Here is a 22243-nt window from a genome sequence, read left to right on the forward strand (position 1 = left end):
GCTTTCCACGTCAAAATGCAAGGGTGAAAGAGGGGAGAGTGTTCACTTCTTATGGGAAAGGTAATGTTCCAGGCCATTTTGGAAGTACTTAGTGTTATAAGGGAAAGATATAATGATACACAGAAAGAAGGGGGAAATTCCATTTGGACAGCTGAAGATGATTCAGAAATAATGGCAAGAAGGAGGTCAAGTGAAAGCCTAAACAATGGTCAGGAAGTCACCCTTCAGTTCTGTCCAAGTCTTGCTCAGCTGTCCCACTCCTTCACAGAACTTCAACTGAAGTTAGAGTTCAGCCTATACTAATCTCCCTCTCTCTGGAAAGTTTTAAGAGAGTACCTTACAATTATCGCCTGTTCTTGAATCATTTGTGTATGTTAGTCTTGTTACTCCAACTATACTGTCAGTTTTTGGAAAGTAGGGACTATGTTTTATACCTTCTGTATGTGTGTGAACACTCAGGGAGAGCCAGCATAGACACTAGTGTGGTTGAGTTGTTGGCTAGTTTAAGACAGTGCTTAAACTATCTGATGAAAAATGTCATTGATATATAGTACATTGATATTGATCAATGTCATATTACTATAAAAAGTTTTTTAAAGTCTTGGGGGGGTTTTCTGCTTATTTCATTGTGAGTGGGTTATAAACAGTTTGTGGACTGCCACCATGCTGATAAGCTGTGGCTTAAGTCACAGACATGTTGGCATTTAAAGATAATTCTGGGTTAGGAGTTAAAGGCAGCAATGTGGGCACAGAGATCTGTTTGGTAAGGATGGGATACTAGATAGCAGCAGAAAGTGGGAGGGCTCCCTAGCCAAGTTTTGCTTAGACTTTCTGTCCTGGAAACAGAGAAGGCTCACCAAGCAGACATTTCCACTGATGCGTGAGAGAGCCCGGCAGGCCATAATCCGGTCCTTCCATTGACGGCTATTCAGCTCCACAGCAAGCATGGTGTGTATCAGTGTCTGAGGAAATAGAAGACTTGTGTGGATAGTTGTTATCACTTTTAGAGATGCTAGAACTTCAAAGAACTTTCACCCTGACATGACATCCAACATAATTAATTTCATAAGTACATGAGATGCCCATCCCTAGAAAAGAATGGGTTTATAAAGTATAGAGCACTCTTCCATCTAAGCCAACTAACTTCTTGACTTAAACTGTCTTTACCCATGAATTGATTTGTATATGCCTCAGTCTTTGTGAGTTTCACATTTCTGCTGAAAGTAAATACAATTGTAGGTCTTAGTGGTTTTCAAGGGTAGACACAGCAGAAGCAAATTCTACGTTATCACAACTCTTGCATATGCAGAAACCATCTGCAACCTACTTTTCTTACCTTCCTCTCAGCTAGCTGTTGTCCCTCTTCCCCTCTATACACCTGTACACCCCAGTTCAACCACATTTAGTCCAATTTTACCTATGCTTGAGATCATTCTTTCCAACCATCTGCATTTTTGATTTCTTACATGCACTGACGTAGAAGACCCAATTGTTTCCCCGAACTTGGTTCATTTCTCTGACCCTGTAATGGACACATACTGTCTTCCCACTGAGATGGCTCAGGAGCATATAAGACTGGTGCTCAGTGTCCGCATTCTTTTTGTTGAACAACTGATGGAGGATCCTCTTGATCACAGGGTAAGTGGCAGCACCGTCCAGAGCCAAGCACTGAGCTGCAGCCCAGCTGTCTGCGCTATTACCTGCCACAGTGGGGTGAAAAAAAGATTCCAGAATGGCCACCTATTCTCCCCCAAGAGACCTGCCTGACATCACTTCCCTGTGCCCCTCTAGTCTAGAAATCCAGTCCCTTACATAAACTATATTTAAATATATCCTATCAAGGTTTTAAATATAGACTAAAATATTAACTTGAAAAGCTGAATCCTAAAAGGTACTTCTGGCCTGGCTAAGAAAGACAGTTGTTCCTCCCCCTAGAGATTGAGAAGTCTAAAGTGAAGGCTTTCCTAAGACAGATGAATCAAGTTGTTGAGTGTCTATGTGCAGAAGGCCAAACCAGTCAGCCAGTTGGCGTAGTCTTTCTCCACCCCCTGGTCTCTCCACTCTGAGTAGGCACATCTCTCAGAGCTTAAGCACCTAGACCTGTCAACATTGACATCTTTTTGCTTGTGTTACTCCAACAATGCATACGGACAATGCCTATGAGTTAATGTGCAAAAATGGGAGCCCGATGTTTTCAAGTGGTGATTTTTTAATTTTCAGAAAGTATTCTTTAATAATGCTACATCTTTTCAGTGAAAAGAAAATGCAGTTATGTGAAAGGCCATGGTTTTCTAGTTAAATGAAACCATCTATGAAACGTTAGGCCAGGTACCACTAGGTGGCAGTGTACCTATTTTGTAAAAGTACATAGGAACTAATTTTTGAACGTTCTAATGCAAACCAAATACAGTAGACATTAGAGCGTGATAGTGGAAAGGAGAGAATTAAGAAAAGCTGATGGTCAGATGTCCTCTCTCTACCGCATATTCCCAGGTCAGAAGTAACGGAGTTACTCACCGTTCAGAAGAGCAGTCTGCATGATGTCCCGGGCAAGGGGATTATGTGACTGTATGGCATATTGGCATACAGCTGCTGCCATCTGCACATTGATGTTCTTGTCACAAAGAGCAGCTTCCAGGGCGGGCTGTAGGACCTCTGGCAAGTCCTGGACTGATGGGATTTTCACAGTCTCCTCTTTGTCTGTGATCAAAAGAGCTTGGAAAGAGGATGCTAGCCCCTTTGTTTCCTTTTGAAACACAGTTTTCCATTCCCATAGCCGCAAGATGGCCAGTCTCAGTCTCAGTTGCAGGTGCTTACTGCTACTTAATTAAGAGTTTGGCCAACCCCTACAATGGGCACGATTTTATGACTCACTTTTATGCTGAGTATATCAGTTCTCAATCCTTTATCATCAGGTTTTTAAGGAGCTATATTCAACTCAAAGAAGAATGTTTCCAGCTGGGCTATGGCAACCTTCACCATTAGTTTCAGTGACAAAAATCAACCTATTTACCCTATATATTTTGTAATTTTAATAGCAATTATATTTAGGTAGTGCTTTGCCATTTATATAATATTTTCATATTCATCTCATTGAAGTAGGCAAGACAGGTATTACTGCAGAGCTAACCCAAAATATGTATATTTCAGGAGTCTTGGTTTAACTAAACAGTCATACTCATAAGCTACACATGGCACCAGTCTTTGGAAGGATATAGGGTGAGAGTATAGTTTGCCAGCAGGTCAGCATTATGCACTCCTTTTGGCCAGACTTCTTGGGGCGGTTTGTATAACATTCTGTAGAGCTTTCTGAGGAAAGCTCAGGAGCATGGAATCCATTCTGGGTAGAAGTCTTACGTTCCATAGGACTTAGTATCTCATATATAACTCCATAGATATAATTCTAGGGCCCCCAAAGGGCATTCCTGTTGTGAGTCACAGCATTCATGGAAGACCAAAGGATGGTGCTCCTTTGAGGTATTTATTTATATTTTATTTATAATTCTAACCAGTCTAAATGTAATTGATTAGTCAGGGTTCATTTTTATAACAAGCCATGTTACCTATAAAGATAGTTCCTGTCCTTATCAGTTATCCGGGCAAGAGTTAGGCATTTAACTAAAGCTCACACTCTCAAGTAGAAGGGGGAAAGTTTTGATAACCTGTCCCCAACTATCCTCATTTTATAGATAAGAAATTCGAAGTTGAGAAAAGTTCACTGACTTCCCAAGAAGTGGCAGAGCTGCACCTGTAACTAATACTAGGATTTCTAATCTGTTCTTTTTGCTATTTCTTCAAGGCCGCTATTTCACCTGTTAAGTATAAGCTAGATGGAAATATGTGTATTTCAGGGGAATAGGTAAAAGTCAACAGAGTCTACAGCCATGCCACCCTGAACATGCCCAATCCCGTCTGATCTGGAAGCTAAGCAGGGTCAGGCCTAGTTAGTACTTGGATGGGAGACCACCTAGGAAGACCAGGTGCTGTAGACAATTCAACAAAAAAAGTCAATTGAGTATTTCTTTGAGAAGGTGTGGGGAGGAAACAAGACAGATCAAAATCGAGACACCCAGGACATGTGAAAGGGATCACATGAAAGGCATAGTTCTGGGGGAAGACAAAGGTGTTCTTTGTATGTATGTGGGAAATTTGGGGATAAGATTATAATATCCATTGCTGCCTATTGAAGGTCTTCTCTATGTGCCAGGCACTGAAAATACATCATTCCATTTAATACCCAAGGAAACAAGCAGTTATAACTAAAAGCGTATATGTGTGGACACATATAGCAGAGACACCAAACAAAGTCTGGGTGGTACGTCAGGGGAGGTGACACCATAAGCGAGAACCGAAGGGCAAGTATAGAAATTAATCAGGTACAGAGAGGAACAGTTTTCCAGTAGAGGGGGCAGCAAATTTGCAAACTTGGGGAAATGCTCATATCTGGAACTCAATAGACAGAAAATAAGTGAAATGAAACTTTAAAAATCCGACAATTTTGTAGAGGTTAAATTCCTCCCTTCCCTTCAGGAGTTTGTTGTCTGGTAGGGAGGCAGAAAAGTAACAGACAGTTATGATAGCATGAAAATGCTAGAACATGAAAAATATTAGGATTCTACCAGCAGCAAAGAAGGAAAAAGTGTCACCCAGGCTTTACATAAAAGGTGATACTTCAGAGGGCTCTTGAGAGATAAATAAGAGTCAGTTGATTTTACATCCTTTCAGTAGCATTTATAGCTTCTGTTATCTGGGTCCTATGTCCTGTTAAACCAGCTTCTCAGTAGATTACAATTCTGTATTAGTCGTTTTTTTGCTAACTGAAAGAAATCTGAAGAGGATTTTTCACTTTTATGAAAAAAGCCATTACCATACTAATGTAGGTCTTCTGTAAAAGCGAAGTGTAGTAACGGGAACTTGAGGGATAACTGCTTAACGGCTTACAAAGGTTTTCATAGGAACACAGTTTTCAGATAGTGGGGGAAGTGTGTTCATAGTGTTCGCAAGTAGTCCAGTCTGGCTCTCACCTGAGTCCCCCTGGCCGATGGCAATCCGGGGCCGTCCTAAAGCAGCTGTAGCACATGTGACAATGGCTTGGATTCGAATGTCATCATGCATGTCCACCAAGCTCTTTAGCAGACCCTCTATTGTCGCATGGTGCCACTCAATGACTGTGCCACAGGGAGGGAAAGAGAAGAGAACTACCTGGTTAGGGTTAGATATTGTGCTGCAGGCAGGTGATGAGGCCTCTTTCCCACTAGGACAATCAAGCAAAACATTAGCTCAAAAGAATAAAGGGCCCCAGCGATGGGATCCTTGGGGAAGTTAATAATCTGATGATCTCTGTATCCTCTTGGTCACTCTCAAACAAAACTCCCCCCAATCCCATCCTATATTCTATCTCTCTTTGCTAAAAGAACTCTTCATTGTTACCATCTGGAAAATAGTGCACAATAAAACAGTGGTTAAGGGCACCTTGATATCAGAATAAGTTATTAGCTGTGTGACCTTGGATAAATTAGTTAACCTGTCTGAGCTTAAAATTTTCCATAAAATGGGAATAGTACTAGAACCTGCCATACTGAATATTAAGTGAGTTAATTAGACAAAGTTTAGCGAAAAACCTAGCAAGATAATAAGGACTCAAGTGGTAATGATTGTGGCTATCGTTAGGTTTCCTTGCCTTTGAGGGCTCTTCCATCTGGCTTTCAAGGTTTTCCTTGTTTTACTGCCCACTGCTCTCTTTGCAGGCATCAAGCTTTTATTTCAGTTTTCCTGCCATCTGTAGTTGCTCCCTACTAGTAGTTTTTACTAGTACTTTTCCACCATTTTTTGTCTATTGATCCAGTTTACAAGGTGGATTGCCCCTTTTTCCTGAACCTTATTTCTCGTGTTCTAAAAGGCAGCAGCCCTTGAGTCCTCAGATCTTGTAGCTTTCAGCTAGACCCTTACTCTGCTCCAGGCACTCTACCTTCTACCCCCGTATCTCTTGAGACAAAAAGATATATGATAATCCCAACTCTACAAATGAATTTGGAGCAGAGTTTATACCATAGACAACTACTGGTTTTTTGATCATTATATTTCCATTGCTTGGGCAGCATAGTTCATCCTTCTCTTCATGTGTCATTTGTTGAGCGTAAAGTTCCAGAGGTCAGTAAGATAGAGTCCTTGCCTGTGAAGAGTTCTCAATATAGTGAGTTTTCACAAATTACTGAAGTAAAACCTGCCTATGCAAAAAGCATCCAGATATATGTCAACTAGCGCTGTGAGAAAGGCTTTTTTGTCTTGTCTAACCTTGATGAGGCAACCAGATTATTATGTTTCACAACAGAGAGATTGATTTTCAAAGACTGAGAAACTCCAGTACAAGGTGAGACCCTCGCCCCTCACAAATATACTGATATCTCCGGACGCGCCCCCTTCTCTTACTTAGAGCCCAGGCAGTCTTCCATTCCAGCAGCATCCTCCGCAGCACCACAAGTTGCCAAGTTATAGCCTCCAGTGATTCTGCCTGTGCCTTCAGTTTCTTGGTCTTAGGCAGGTCCTCCTCACCCACCTGCAGCAGCAGATCCTTGGCCGGAGTGGGCAAAGCAGTCCAGCGGAGAGCTCCTTTCACAGGCCTGTAAGCTGTGCAGTTTGGCAGTATGAGATATTCTCATCCCACTCTTCTAGGCCCTGTGCTTCCAGCTAGCATCACATTCCTATTTTTGACTAAGAGCAGGGCAAAACGAAATTCCCAAGAGCGAACTTTCCTGTGATTGTATAGAGAACTGACTACAACTCCCATAGGGAGTTACGAAAAGTCCTGATGAGAGACATGATAAAGCCATGATGATGGGAGAGAAAAGCTGAGATATTTATAAACCTTTTTACAAGTTTCATAAATCTTTAGGAACATAAATGTTTATATGCAATAGGGTATGCTCATAAAATTCAATATTTGATATAATTTAGAGTAAAATTGGTTATTCCTAATCAAGTTTTCTTTTTAATGTGAAAGGAGGAATGGTGATAGAAGCTGCTAAATTTTAAAAGTTTTAGCATTTCTGGGTTTTTCCTAATTATGACAAATAATAGTTGGAAATTCGAGAACAAGATAATATATAACTATAGTTGTTATATAAAAAGTTATAGTTTTTTTCGGGGCTTACTGTTCCCCCTGGTATCAGATTCAGAAAGCCTCTTTCCTCAGAGGAGTAGTTGTATGGAAAAGGAGAAGGCAAAACAGATAAAAAATATTCCAGGCCATTACATTTAGTATTTGCTACATGCTTCTCAGTTTCATGTTCTAATCTGTCACTCACTATCAGCCCTTTCCGTTTCTTCCAAGATTTCATTCTAACTCTAACACATTTAGATTTGCTCTGAATCAATTCCTTCCCTTAAACAAGGAATTGATGTAAAGAAAAAAAGTCCTGTGAGACTCCAGGGCCGTTTAGGCTCAGATGGCCATACCCTCTAAATGTTCCTCACCCCACTTCGTCACACTGTGGGGGAGGGAACTCAGTCACGCCATTCAGGGCTTCGTTCCTTTGCATTGTAGGATGTGTGCAGCCACATGATACTCCCTGCTTCTCCCAGCCTGCTTGAAATTCATCTCAAGGAGTGATAAGTAGTTGAATTAACCCCCTCCCTCCTAAATTCCCTGTTCAGGGGAGTTTAAATGGATGTGGCGAGAAAGCCTTGAATCTCTGATATTTAACCTCTGTGGGAATAAACATGTATAACAGACAATATTTATTTTACTTCCAGTCCTTTGGGTTCTAGTCAGGTCGCAATATAGCTAGCAGCCAGCTTCCACATCAAAAGTCATCTTAGGGGAGCACACAAAAAAATAACCCTTTGATTTTTCTGTGAGACAAACAGTGCTTTGTTGGCGGGAACAAATGGTGCCTTTTAGACTTATACCCTAAAACCTGTGCCTGGTGCAGGGGAACCGGAATGCTTGTTTGGGCACACTAGAGAGTTTATCACGATCTGGGGGAAATTAAAGGCTATGTAATAATAAGTGTAGTTTGTATCTTAAGAATTTTTATCATTTTAAAGAAATCATCATCTAAGTTTTTCAATTCCATCAAAATGGAGAGGGAAAAAATCTACCAACATCTAACCCCAGGAATTTTTCTATTATTTCCAGGTTCTTTCATACTTAACATTTCCTAAGATGAGATGATGAATAAAATGGTTATACAAAGGTGTGTGTGTATATATAACTATTCTGACTTTACTTCCCTCAGATCAATTTCAAATACTATCTTAAATGTTTGATGTGAAAATCCTACAGCATCAACTCATAAAATGTTCTGTGTTCTAGGGGAAAAAAGGCAGGCATCCAGCACCACTGGGAAAAAGTGCCTATGGAATAAGTGAGATGGGTGTGAAGCTTCTGCGAATGCAGTAGGATTCTCAAAGGGTTTTATTTTTTATTTTTTAAATAATAGCTTTATTGATAGAATTCACATACTAGAAAATTCATCTTTTTAAAGTATATACAATTAAGTTGTTCTAAGTATATTTGCAGAGTGTGTAACTATCACCACTATCTAATTTTAGAATATTTCATCACCCCCAAAAGAAACCTCTTATCTATTTCTCCCTCCCTCGTAACCACGGATCAACTTTCTGTCTCTGAATTTGCCTATTCTCAGAGGAGAGGACGTGGCTTGTGGGGAAGGTAGTATACTAATAACAATGCCTTGAGTTTGAACAGCCCTTATTGTTTTATAAAACATTAACAAAATCACCTAAGTGTCAATAAGTACCACAAAAGTGGCTTCCTCTAGGAACGATTACTATCTGTTTTAATGAAGCAACTGAACTCTCCAGAAGGTGACTTGCTAAGACCCAACCCAAGGCTTTGCTTCCTCCACTGCTTTATAACGATGATCCTCAACAAAGAAAGAGGGTGTGTGAGCACTGGGGAAGTTGTGCAGGGCTGCTGTCTTTAGCGCCTCCTCTATTCTAGTGATTCTTGCCTAGCCAGGCAGCACTAGAGACAGAGGTTTGGAGCTAGTGGAGAAAAGAACGGGTCAGTACTGCTGCTAGTTCATTTCTACACACCAGGGAGCTCATCCGAACAGTGATACTGCAAAGAAAAGAGTCAAGGGAAATGGAGACATAGTCTCTTGGAGGATGGCCATTTTTTTGTTCCATAAGTTCATTTCCTGGCTACTTCTCTTCCCTCTATCTTGTCTGTCTTACAGAGTGAAGAAAGATGTACATGTGAAACAGAAACTTAAAACAGAGGATAACCCTGAAGCATGTATGGGCCTGAGAAAGGAGTGGGAAGGTAGAGCCAGCCCAAGGAAAAAGGGCTGAGTGCAGGATCAAGGGTTTGGTATACTTTGCCTGGAAGCATTAAGATGGGGTCTGCCTTACTGGTAATTACTCACTCTAAACCTCTTTATTATACCTCAGTTTTATCGGAGTTCATCTGAATGGATGCTCCCCAAAGGCTCTTCCTAGCTTCAGTTAGTAGTTTATGAGATGATTTTTAGTCCTCCTTGATGTTGGTGGTGCCCACCCAATGAAGCAGAAGCCTAAAGGAAATAGCCACACTTCCATCTTTACCCCCATTATCATATCGGCTTCCTGCTTACATGCTTCCGGAACTGGTTGGGAAGTCCACTTTTCTGGGGTTTCAGGGAAGACCTTAGATAGCTGCTTGTTGTACTTGTTGCGGTTTTCCAGGAAAATTTGGTCTTTCTTTGCACCAATCTGGTGAATAATCCGGACATTATCTGTGAACAGATAAAGAAGTGAGTCCCCAGCACCCTCCTTCTTCCTCATCCTGGATTTTCAATCACCAGGATCAGTTTAGCCCCTACGATTCATGACTGCCATGTTTGGGGACATCTCTTGAAGGTGACCACTGCTTGGAAATATGAGTTAGTGGCCTCAGAGCCCTGGAAGCCAAAGCAGAACCTGTCTAGCTGATAGGCATTGGTCCCTATGGAAAGCTAACCACTAATAATGGGCTACCTAATTCATCCCATCAGTCATAAATACCTTCATCTGAATAATTTTGTTAAGCATTTAAGAAGAGTTTCAGTTGATAGCAATTTAGGAACAACATGAGGGTAGAAAAGAATCAACAGCTTGGAGCATGCAGACCTAGATTGTGTATCCTGGAATCTTAGGCATCTAAAGGATAGCAAGATGGAAGGGGAAAGTAGTGGACATTTACTGGGCATTTGACAAGAAGCGTTATAGATGCTTTCTTGTCTGCTCTTACTTGAAGTTTTTGTTAATATTGTTTTACTAATAAGGTACATAGGCTCAGGTGGATTATTATAATTTGCCGAAGGTTAGTAGGAAGAGGTTAAGCCAGGATTTAAACTCAGATGTCCTTTACTCCAAAGCCTGATTTTTTTTTTTCCCAGTATAGCATTTCAGTAGGGGAGTATTTCAAAGTGAGAGAGGGAGAAAGGTGTACAGAGAAGAGGTAGCTCGTTTCCAAAGCCAAGTCTTGCTTTACAGTTCCACCCTTCACTGCCTCCTTGGTAAGATAGAGGGATAGAGAACAGGGTGGGGAGGGAGGGAGAACAGTTTCCTCCTCATCAGATTCTTGTGTGTACCACACTCCCCCGCCCCCCGCCCCCGGCCCCTTCCCTTCCAAAAAAGAAAAAACACATCCAGCTCCTGTGCAAGTAACCAGGGAATGTTAACCGTGAGCATCTGGGTCATCCAGGACCTTTCATCCATACCCATGACTGTCTTATCCCCTTGCTACCTTCCACCTCCGTATTCCATGCCCACCACAGCCCCCACCCAGCTGTATTACCGAAGTAAATCTCCTGTTCAAAGGTGTTGTCTGTGGAGTAAGCAAACTTTCCAGCTCGGTCATTGATCTGTCGGAAGTAGCTCTTTGGGGACTGGCAGATGCTCCTCTTTCCACTGATATCCTCAGCGGTCTTGTTGTTGCCAGACGTAGTTTCTAATCTCTGCACTTGCGATAAGTAATTGGGCATTCTTGGCAGGAGCGAGAGAGGGAGACAAGGTGGGAAAATGTAGCAGATGGACCTCCCCTTTCCATCAGATCCACAGCTCATTCCCTTTCCTCTTTAAGCCCAGCTCATACACACATGGGCATTTAAAGAACACCTATGTTTCACTACTGGCCCTGCCTCCAAGGTTCCAGCTGAATATGGAGCTGCCAAAAGGGCCTGTCTCCAGCCACCTCCCCCCTCACCTAGCATTACCCTTCTTTAACACTGGTGCCCTTAGAGTTTGCGTGGACCTGGGGCAGGGAACCCACCTCCTATATTACCTCACTTTATTACGTGTGTGGTTATTTTAATATCTGCTCACCTCCAGTGGACAGATTGTAAGCTCCTTAAACAATAGGTCCATGTCTGTCTCATTTACATTGCTAATACTTTACAGGATACCTGGGAAGTAGTGGGAATGCAATTTATCTTTGTCCAATGAATTAATAAATGGTTTTCCACTTACTTTTTAGTTTACTTTTTGGAATCAGAGGTATTAAAATAGCTCCAGTCTTTCCCAGCTATAAATGAGAAGGAAGCAATCTGAGAAATGCACAGTAATCCTCTTCTCTCAGGTTGTTTACTTCTCTCTCCTGCTGCCAGTCAGTGTTTGAGTCAGTGACATGCTGGCTGCTTATTCAAAGTGAGGCAGGACCAAATCTCATGAAGGCTCTGCCTTCCTCACTCTCACCGTGGATACATTTCTGGAAGCACCTGGATAGTAACTGGATTAGCAGAAAGGGAAAGGCTGAGAACCAATCTCTTTAAAGGTAGTGGTTCTCAACGGGGAGCAATTTTATCCCTCAAAGGGACATATGTCAATGTCTGGAGACATCTTTGGTTGTCACAACTGGGGAGTGCTCCTGGCATCAGGAATGCCACTACACATCCTACAGTGCACGGGCAGCCTCCCACAACAGAGAATTATCCAACCCAGAGTATCAGTAGTGCCAAGGCTGAGAAACCTTACTTTTTGGAGGTCTTAGCAGATTGGTGGTGGAAAACATGAGAGGCTGATGGGAGAGTGCCTTGTGAAATAAGGAGTGTGAGCCCACCCAGGGAATCCTTGATGGGGAGCCAAGGATTCTCAAAGGCATGTCTGAGGCCCAGCCAGTCTACCTATAATAGACAGGAAGCAGCATCTCTGGCTCCCTTTTTTCCTGGGCGGGCACGATGATACTTCGATCCTCAAAATCTGCTGTCTCTTCTTCCTCCAGCTGTTTCAAGAGCTCCAGGTCGCTGGCAGAAGTGAGCTCATCCCGGATGTGGCTCCAGTCATATTGCTGACGCAGGAAGCTCTGCCACTTGTTGGGGGACACCCCAGGCCTTAGAGGACGCTTGTTCTGGATCCATCGGGCAGTGCGCTTGTTCAGCTTTTCCAGCACGATGGCCTCCCAGGCTCTGGCCTCCTTCTCAGGAGGAGGAAGCCACGCTTCCCTTTCCTCCAGGTTCATATCTGGAGAAAGTGACAGTCTCAGTGTGTCTGAATCTCCTGAGGGATGAAGAATGTGAACGCAAGATGTTTCCTGGACTGTGCGTGCTAAGTTTGATTTCTTTGGCTTCTTAAGATTGACAGAGCGTTCTGTCTTCATGGCCTGGGAGGTAACCCTTGCTGAGGGACCCGAAGAATCCAAGAACTTAAAGCGGACAGGTTTCTCAGTTCGGGCCTTCCTGATGTAAGGAACTTGGATGATGTTGTCTGCATTGTACACGTGGTCAAAGCTGTAATGGCTGTAAGGAATGCTGGGCAGCCCTCGCTGCCACACCACCTCCCGAGAGAAGGTAAGGTTTGAAGCAGCCTTTTTCAGATATTGGTTCTTGAGGTGTGCACAGTACTGTGGGCTGAAGTCAAAGACTGGAGGCACACTGGAGATGGAGGTGCACTCCTCATTGCTTCTTGGTTTTAAGTAGAAAATCATGCCCCATGCTAGCCGTGGGGGTAGTGACCGATGGAGACAGTAGGGGAGAAAGTTCTTTTCCCTTTGGGTCCTGGTCATTGTTTCCCAGCAAGTGCTTCCTTCCACACTGCCTGGTCCAGAGGCAGGGCCAGGAGGCGTGACCAGTCACCTGTTAAAGGAATGGGAGGAAATGGTGAGAGCTCTAGGTTAGTAGAAACTGGTAGCCCATAATAGTACAGAAAGAAAAGAACTTGGAAGACAGATGAGCAAGGGAAGGCAAGTCATGTGAATTAGAAGGACAAAAGAAGGAAATTGTGCAACATTCTAAATATTTTTTGTATCAGATCTTTGCTTCCAATTCTCACACTTGTCTCCAAAGCTCAGTCCTTTATCCCCTTTCCAACAGTATCTCATGCTCTCAGTTTTTCCTCAAACGTTGCTTTCTCTCTGTTCTTATATAGCATAAAGTTCAGATACCTCAGCCTGGCATTTGGGGTTCCCCACAAGTGTGACCTGTTAATGCTTAATGACCTCCAGTTAATGACCTTGTTCTGACATGTAACCTCTTGAGTGTCCTAGCTCTTCTCCAAGTATTCTTCCCTTCACGTAGTGGAGCTTCCATCTGTGTCTTCTAAATGAAATAGCCTTTCTTCCACACTTGACACAAATTCTACCCGTTCTTCCAGGGCCAGCTCAATTTCTGCCTGCTCCATAACTCTTCCTTGACCTATCCTTGTCAGACACAAATTTATAAATTACTTATAGTCCATATCAGTTATTTTAATTTTTAATCTTGTGAGACTCCATATTAACCACAAATGGTACTTGGACCAGCATTTCGAGGCAGGGTCCTCTCTCCCAACAAACACCCCTTAAGAACCAAGAGCAGAGTGGCAGGTCTCAGGTGCTTTTGTGCACTGACCACATAAGAAATTGAATAAACGGCATCCTACAGTTATTCAAACCTGGCATAACTGCAGACGAAGCCCTGTAGTCTGATAAGTAGCAATTGCCAGCATTATTGCTGCACTTCTAGGAACTTAGGTGGACAGGCAGGTGTGGGGTTGGAAGGGTTAAGCCACGTGCCTCCAGTTAAAACGTGGTATAAGAATCCAGACTTAAAACGGGTGGTATCTTAGAGGTTCCATAGATAGTTTCACTCTCTATTCACCTTCTCAGTCCCCTACCCTCACCCCTTGGGTCTGGTACCATTATTCTGCAGAAATAGTTGAAGTGGGCTGAATAATGTGTGCTATAAGAATAATATCTTGCTTTTTTCCTTGTCATTAAAGCAGTAGAAACTGCCACAGAAGAAAAGGCTAAAAAAGAATAAACCATAGCACAGTAACTTCTGAGAGCTTTTAAAAAGTAATATAGCCTCACCTCCACCCACAGATTCTGAAGTTCTAAGGTAGGGCCCAAGAGAGGACATTCAGCTCTAGGACAGCGTTAAATATGGTTCAAGGACAGGGCCTCAACATCACCTGAGGAGCTAGTTAAAATGCACACCCCAGCATATGGATTCAGTAGGCTGCAAATGAGGCCTAGAAATCTGCATTTTAACAAGCTCTCAGAGGTTTTTATACACATTAAAGAAACAACCCCAAGAGGTATTTGTGGGATGTATGAAGAAAGAAGCTTAGTTAGTGGGGAGAGGGAGATCAGGGAATACAGCCTCTTAACCTGAGTGGTTTTAAATCCCTTCTCTCTGCTGTTTCTCTCATCAGAAAGTTCCTTCACTTCTCCTCTGCTTTCTCATTCCTCGCCATGCACTCAATGGATATAGTGCTGTCTCCTGAGATTACTCTGGAAACTCTGCTGTAAGGATGATTTGTTCCTACTCTTTTATCTTACAGATTTCAATACTGAGGCCCAGAGAGAAGAGATGCAACTGTGATCACTAGCTCGCTTCTGAAGCAATACTGACCTTTTTGACACCTAATCCAAGATCTTTGCAACTACTCCAGACTGCCTTCCATCATCATTCAGCTGTTGCTGAGCTCCTTTCGGACACTGGTACAACAGCAGTGTTTGAAATACCTTCAAAAGGGCCTCCCACAACACAATCTTCAAAGGGAGAAGCCAGGTTCTGCATCTTAAACCTTCCTTAGTTTCTTAGGTTCCAAAGTTGTTTATTTTGGTTACTAGGCAACCACCTCTTTATAATTCCATGAGTCTACTCACAGAACCCGGGGGTTCAATCAGGGTATCTTCAACTATTTATTAAATTTCTTTCTTTGTACACTGAGCTTTGGGAAATCGCACTGTATTTATGGATTGGTGGCAAAATGGATTTTTCTCGGTCATCCTTTGAAAAATAAACCTCTAAGTCTTTGCAACTCCATATTTTCCCCACCACAGTGGTTCATAAGTCCAACTAAGAAAGAGGTAAAGCAGGGGACACATGAATACACGAAGCTCTGGCATGCTTCAGTTGACCAGGCCGATGAGAACAAATGACAAAGTAGAATGAATCTGTCTTTGCAGCCCGTTGCATCCCCCTTTCATCTCTGCCCCTACTTAATCTTCCTTCACACGGTTCAGTTCCATCTCCACTGCTCCCAGATCCTGGCTAGATTATCAGCAAATTCCACTGTTTACAAGAGGACTCTTCATGTCCTGTATTTCTAATAGTAAAATTTCGGGCTTACAGATTACTAGTCTTCAGAGGTCCCCTTGTGAAAATAATTACTTATGCTAGAGCGGATTTTTAGGCATAGGGTTCTGTCATTCCAGTTGACCTGGGGCCATGCTATTCAGGTGGTCACCATCTCTTACTGTCCAATCTGAGGACAGACTTTAGTGCCTTAGCTCAAGCTGTGCTCAGAACCTGGGACCCTCCAGAAAGGGTGAAAGGGCTTGTTCTCTGAGATGAAACTAAAAGATTTTCTTAAATATTAAACCGGGGCTAAGTTTCCTCAAAGAATTACAGAGTTACCATTGTTGTCTAGCAATTCCACTTCTGGATATATACCTAAAAGAATTGACAGCAGGGACTCAGACATTTGTATACTTGTGTTTATAGCAGCATAGTCACAATAGTCAAGAGATATCTAATGTAGGGAAGAGACCAGAGAACTAAACTTTGAATCAGGCCATGTTCAGAGACTGCAATCTGCTGATCAGCCAAACAGCTGGGGAAGGCGGGGTTTCAGGGACTCCTGGGTGGAGCAACCTCTGTTATCCAGTCTGATGATCTCACGGCAATGGCAGTGCTGTGTCCGCACACTGGCAGTGGAGGGCTCAATGGGGAACAATGGATACTGCCGGCACTTAGAGCGTATGTTGCCTCAGCTGTCACTCTGACAATGTCTCCCTGTAAGTCCCTGGTGCCCACTGCGTGCGCAGCTGAATCGGCACTGATGCTCAGAGTGAGCAAGTCTGTCAACACGAAAATCTACTCGTGGACTCGGCCCCTTTAAGAGGCGTCTATTGCCGCCGCCGCCGCCGCTACTGCCCCCGCTGCCGCCGCTGCTGCCGCTTCTTCCATCTCACTCAGTTGTTGGAGACCAGGCAGCCCTGCGTCCTCTCCCCATACTACCTTCTGCCCTTTCAGGGTGCTTCTTGGACTTCTCCCTAGTTATTTGGTTTATTCATCTATATCCTAGGAGATTTTTCCTTGCTGCTGTTCCTTGTTTCCATCACAATTTTGATTTAGGCGCCAAGGAATGAACAGAGCCTCTATCATCTACGCCATTTTGGTTGCCCCTCCAGAGCTGGGCAAAAGCATAAATAATCCAGAACACTGCAAGAACACCTGCAACTCCTCAGAGATGGACTTTTTACTTAGCACGTTTTAAAACAAAAGGCCTATGATTATTAAGGGGCATTACTTACTCAACAAAGAGTTAAAACTCAATTCCAGTCTTGCACTCCTCTTAACCAGTCAGAGTGGGGACTGGAGATTGCTATGTGCCAGGTTTCTTCAGCACCAGGCACAATCCAGCTCACCCACTGCACGGGCCAAAAAACTTGAGAGGTAAAACTAGGAAATTCTTTCCTAAATAAAGAGGGTTTTCAGCACAGTTGAGGCAAGATAGTCTAAGGAAGTTCTCTCTCCCCTCCAGGCTACAGCTCTGAAATTTTTCCTCAGTTCCTTACTCAGCCCTCTCCCTACAACTATGGAATTTCTTCCTTGATCTTTACTCAACCGAAGCATGAGACTCCAGGACAAGAAACAAGTCAAGGCTTGGCGATAAGATAGATGGCCTTGAGCAACCTCCTCCCTTCAGGTGGCATGGCAAACAAGCCAGGACTGGGAGGCAAGCTGGATAGCCTTGGAATACTCCCTACCTCCAAGAAAACAAAAACCTTCATTCAGAGCTGGGGGCAGACTCGCCCCCTCAATCTCTCCGAGCTGCCTGCACTTTTAAGTGTATACTTTCACTTTAATAAAACCTGCACTTTCCTGCTTGCTGTTTGTCTTGCCCTTAAATTCTTTCTCAAGGCATAAGACAAGAACCTGGTCACTGGAGCTCAGGGTCCGGGTCCCTCTTTGGGGTCACTCTAAGTTTTGTGGTCTATATATCAGGTCTCTTCTTCATAAACGCTCTTTGAGTTTCACAGAACTTGACAAATTCATGATAGCCGTTCCCTATCATAATATACTACCTTTTTCAGTCACTTCCCGTAGACAGTTTATATGCAACTATATATTACTATAATATATTTCCTGCTACTAAATATGTTTTTAGTTGGCATTATGGAATTTTAAGTTCTAGTATTTTATAATGTGCCCAAACACATTTGAGAACCCTGGATTTGAAGTAGAGGAAAGGAGATTTAATGTTTAAATATTTGTGTTTAACAACCCTCTCTTATGCCTCCTCTGAGAGCACAGTATTAAATTTTAAAGAAAGAACTTGGCAGCCAAAGAACCTGGGTACTAGGAAATAGTTTGAGGGTTGTAGGCTCAGGATATCAGAGAATCAGAAGATAAACCTTGCTTATTTTAGAATTCAATCAGAGCTCATAGTGGACGGAAGCACTAGAACTCTTGGAAAAAATGATAGAGTGTAGTGGAACCAGAATAAGATGTAGCTAAAGTTAAATTTGAGTTTTGATTTCACCAAATACTAACTCCATGACCTTGGGGCCTCTTTGCTCCTATAAAAAAATTGGGATGGTGATATTTAATTCCTAGTACTTTTATGAGGAGCAAATATTTGAAACCAGTCAAGGATGCTTTTGTAGTAGCCACAACAAGAAAAAAGACTGCTGTTAGGATTTTTTTTTTTTTTTGGTAACCGACAAGAGCAGTCCTTGTGGAATAGTGCAAACCCAAATTACTGTGGAGACTGAATAGAGAACAAAAGACCAGTAAGAGGACAATTTTTCCCACAAATTTTGCTGTGAAAGAGAGAAAACTAGGGCAAAGGGGGTCAAGGGATTATGCTTAAAATGTAAGAGGTACTAGAGCATGAAGCACACTGATGGGAATGAGCCAGTAGAGAAGAAAATTATGAAGGAGGAGAAAGAAGTGGTTATAGGAACAAAGTCTATGAGAATAAGAGTAGATGGGATCCAAGCCGAGCAGAGGGATGGCCTTTGTTAAGAACAGAGATACTTCTTTGGAAAATAGGAGGAAGGCCGAGAGTTTGAATTCATGTGGAACTAAGTAGATTTGGCAGGGGGAAGAGAGGAAGAGTTCCTACTGAATAGATTGTTTTATCCACGAAAGATGAAGAGCTGAAAGTAAAGAGGCATAGGAGCTCAAGAGGCTTTAGGAGGTAGCAGAAGGTATGAAATCATCTTTAGGGGAAGTGGAAAGCAAATATCAGTGAAGCGTGATAAGATGGATAGGCAGTATGGGTGCTTATTTGAAATTTGTGGGCATGAAATAAATGTAAGATTTGTTAGCACAAATGTGTATTTTTTTTTATCCAGCAATGATCCTTTGTACAAATACAGAACTAGAAGTGAATAGGTGGATTTAACCAAGGTTAGCACTTTTCTAGGCAAGTATGACCAAAGGAAGAGAGGTATTAAAAGAGCTAAGAGTGCTTACAAGAGAGTGATAATAACAATGAAGCTTACAATTTAAGCTGGATGAGGTGTGAAGTGAGAAAAAGAGAGAGGTATTGATAGTGAAAAAAAATGGCAGTCAAGGTCTCAAAGAGATGAAAATGGGTGGTACTAAAATGGCTAAGCTGGAAGCATTTAAGATGGTTAATCAGAGAGCAGAATGCTTGAAGCCAATATTTCGAAGACGAAGTAGTTACTGATGATGACTTGGTTGAGGTTATGACAATGGGAGTAGGTGGCTGAGGTGGGATAAAAAAGATCATTGGAGGTATGGAGGTCAAGGAACTGAGAGGCCAAAGTATTTAGCAGGTCGTCTACATGGCTATTGAAGTCACCAACAATGGTGATGGAGAAATTGTGGAAAGGAAGATGGAAAGGAAGAATAAGTAAATATCTCAAGGTCACAAACCTTGATAAAGGGTAAAGCCCAGATTCAGGCTCAGCTCCAAGTGACTTCCAATTCCAGACACTACTCACCACACTGGTTCATGAACTCATTCTTCTTTTTGCTCTGTCCTTATCTCAGGTAAAGGGTCCAGGAGTCAGGCTGCTTGGGATTTCCAAAGGGGAGTGAACTCTATCTCTCCATAGCCTCGTTCCTGAAGGGAATCACTGCTGTAGTCATAATCAATGGCTCCATGGTCAATGTTGGAGGAGCCTTACACTGTAAGGGTGAAACCCTGCCTCCTGTAGTTTGCAACAAAACTCGAAGTAAGGTGACCAATGATGGCTTTATAGACATTTTGGGTGTCCTGAACACCCCTTTAGAAGGACCTGACTAGAAGAGCCTCATTCCAGTGGAAAGGGCTGAGAGTGCCTTCCTATTCCTTGTAGGTCAGGATGACTACAACTGGAATAGTGGAATTCTATGCTATTGAGGCCTCTAAATGCTTATGGTAAGGATAAGTCCCAGATCATCTGTTACCCAGGGGTGGGACACTATATTGAGCCTCCTTACTTCCCCATGTGTTGGGCATCCCTGCACACTTTGCGGGCAGTCCTGTCATCTGGGGAGGGGAGCCTAGGGCTCATGCCATGGCCCAGGTGGATGCTTGCGAGCAGCTCCAGATTTTCTTCCACAAACACTTGGGTGGAGAAAAGGGGACAGTCCCACCAAAACTGTAATCTTTTATTCGATTGTGTGGCATCCCTGATGCTAATTTGTCCTGAGAATAACTGCCACAGTTAGTGTGTATGTGTAGTTTTTTTCTTTTTAATAATTAGATTTTCCCCTCCTCACTGTTAAAATGAACGTCCAATGAATTTTCAAGATTTTTATAAACTACATGCCTTTTCAGCTGTGTAAGAAGAGAGTGATTCTGCAGAAAACATAGCTTTTAGTATCTCACAGAACACAAGGCTTTAGCTCCTAAAGGAAAAGTAACAATGATTGACAGTGGCTCATACACAATTGGTACTCAGTAATTTGCTTAATTATTTAATGTTGAATTTAACAATTCATTTAATTTCATTAATAAATGATTACCTACCTTAGAAAAGCCTATAATATCAAATATATTATCGGATTTGAGTTTCCTCCTTAAGAATGGAAGTGAACATCTTAGCTGTAAATTACTAGTTAGACTAATACTTAGATGTAAAACTGTGAAAAATTTTAATAGCAAATACATATTTAGGTCCTAGATATCTTACCCTTGGATGAATAAGAATTCTCCTAGTGTAAATAAATTTTAAGTTGTTCATGTTTACACACATGAGCCTTTATGATTTAGTTGCTTTGAAAGCTAGTAAGACATTTAGATAAATTATATAGTGATTTTAACAGCGATTAATGTGACAATAAATGATTTAATATTTAAACCATTTGATATAAATAGTTCCACGATAGGCTTACTAAGCTTTTCTTAAAGCTTAATGTATTTAAAGTAAAAAAAAAAAAAGCAAAGCTTAATTTATTATGGTATTTTTCCTCAATTATTTTTTCAACAAAGCAATTCTTGCCTTTTTTCCCTGAAACTTTTTCAAAAAAGTACAGAGCTTTTTGTTTCGACAGCTTTTTCTTTTACACTACTGCGTGTGCTCAGTACTTCATCCTCACCAGTCTGAGGCAGGTGTCATCTTCATTTTACAAATGAGGAAACCAAGTCTCAGGAAGTTCTTCACATAGTAAACGTAGAGCTGGGGCTCAGTATCCTCAACCAATTTTTTTCTCTTTGTTAAGTTGCTTCCCTTATATCTGTGCGTCTGAATTTTATTTGGGCACAAAGCCATTTGTTTATTAATTGCTGCCTCTTCTCTCTCATTCATCCAATAGAATGCACATTTGTGTCCATTCACATTCACACACAAAATGTTTTGTTTTTCAGGTTCATCATCATGAATTCCCTTAAGGCCCATCCATGCTCTCTACAGGATAACCAACTGGGAACTATGGAAAATAGTGGGAAAGTTGAACCAACTTATTGGAGTTTTAGGGACACATAAACTGTCAAACCAATGTAACGTCTTGGTTTTTCATAGAAAATATTTCATTTTTTACTTCCATATTGAAGTCCATCAGTGTCCAATGTTTTGCTTCTATTTTTTGTTGTGGTTTTGCGGTGACATCACAGACTATTGAGTTTACTTCATTTTCTGACTAATATAGAAAAAAACAGATGATTCTCTGTCTAGTGTAGAAAAATAGATGATTTCTTTAGCTTCCTTATCAGCTGCCTGTCACACTTGAGCATCTCTCTGCATCAGCTCTCCAGAGTGTCGAGACAGATTGCTGATTGAGCTAACTGAGGAGAATACTGTATCTTCCATACTTGTTGAGAGATTCATCAGAAATAGGAGTGGGTTATATGCCAAAATAGCCTCTAAACGGTTCCAGGCCCATGGAAAGGAAAAGCCCCAGATCATCTCTTACCCTGGGACTGGGCATTACATTGAACCTCCTTACTTCCCCTTTTGTCCAGCTTCCATACGAAGTTCTGAAGAAGCCTGTGATCTGGGGCGGGGAGCCCAGGGCTCAATCTAAGGCCCAGGTGGATGCTTGGAAGCAAATTCTAAACTTCTTCAGTACACATCTTGGAGGTGGCCAGAAGGCACCTTCCCCCAAATTGTAATGCATTGATCTGTTGTTGACATGAGAGGTACAAGGTCAGATTCTAGTGTTTAATAATCTTATTTGAATTAATTTTCCCCTGAATAATATCAAATTCATATCATTGTATTATTGATGTATTTTAAGGTAACTTTTTTGAATAAGTTGTTTTATCACTAGTTTTACTAATATAACACATGCCTGTTATAGAAGATTTCATTGGAGTTATACCACTTAAAAAAGTAAGAGCATCCTCATTGTTAAAAATTTACCTTTTCTTCTAG

At 41.9% G+C, this 22243-nt stretch overlaps 1 protein-coding gene, 1 non-coding gene and 2 pseudogenes across 3 annotated transcripts in view; 3 read left to right on the top strand and 1 right to left on the bottom strand.

Moving 5' to 3' along the window:
- HEATR4 (HEAT repeat containing 4) overlaps positions 1 to 22243 on the bottom strand; it is a 34276-nt gene that overhangs the window by 7645 nt on the left and 4388 nt on the right. The window contains exons 1-8 of one of the 2 annotated variants that reach the window (XM_036218323.1): positions 12108 to 13670; positions 10784 to 10971; positions 9600 to 9740; positions 6430 to 6627; positions 5025 to 5168; positions 2518 to 2700; positions 1540 to 1700; positions 858 to 962 (exon numbers count right to left, since the gene is read on the bottom strand). In XM_036218323.1, the coding sequence (XP_036074216.1) occupies positions 858 to 962; positions 1540 to 1700; positions 2518 to 2700; positions 5025 to 5168; positions 6430 to 6627; positions 9600 to 9740; positions 10784 to 10971; positions 12108 to 12985 (1998 nt within the window). In that variant the 5' untranslated portion in view covers positions 12986 to 13670. Of the gene's footprint in view, positions 1 to 857; positions 963 to 1539; positions 1701 to 2517; positions 2701 to 5024; positions 5169 to 6429; positions 6628 to 9599; positions 9741 to 10783; positions 10972 to 12107; positions 13671 to 22243 lie in introns of those variants that run through there. The other variant, XM_036218322.1, reaches the window with a different exon arrangement.
- LOC118601010 lies at positions 3875 to 3992 on the top strand (annotated as a pseudogene).
- Positions 12631 to 15241, top strand: LOC107505016. Its single transcript, XR_004950113.1, has 2 exons — positions 12631 to 12770; positions 14743 to 15241. It is a non-coding gene; the product is annotated as a ribosomal oxygenase 1 (transcript).
- Positions 16093 to 20688, top strand: LOC107504942 (annotated as a pseudogene).

Source organism: Rousettus aegyptiacus, unplaced genomic scaffold, assembly GCF_014176215.1.
Source record: "Rousettus aegyptiacus isolate mRouAeg1 unplaced genomic scaffold, mRouAeg1.p scaffold_m13_p_3, whole genome shotgun sequence".
In the NCBI taxonomy this organism is placed as follows: domain Eukaryota; kingdom Metazoa; phylum Chordata; class Mammalia; order Chiroptera; family Pteropodidae; genus Rousettus; species Rousettus aegyptiacus.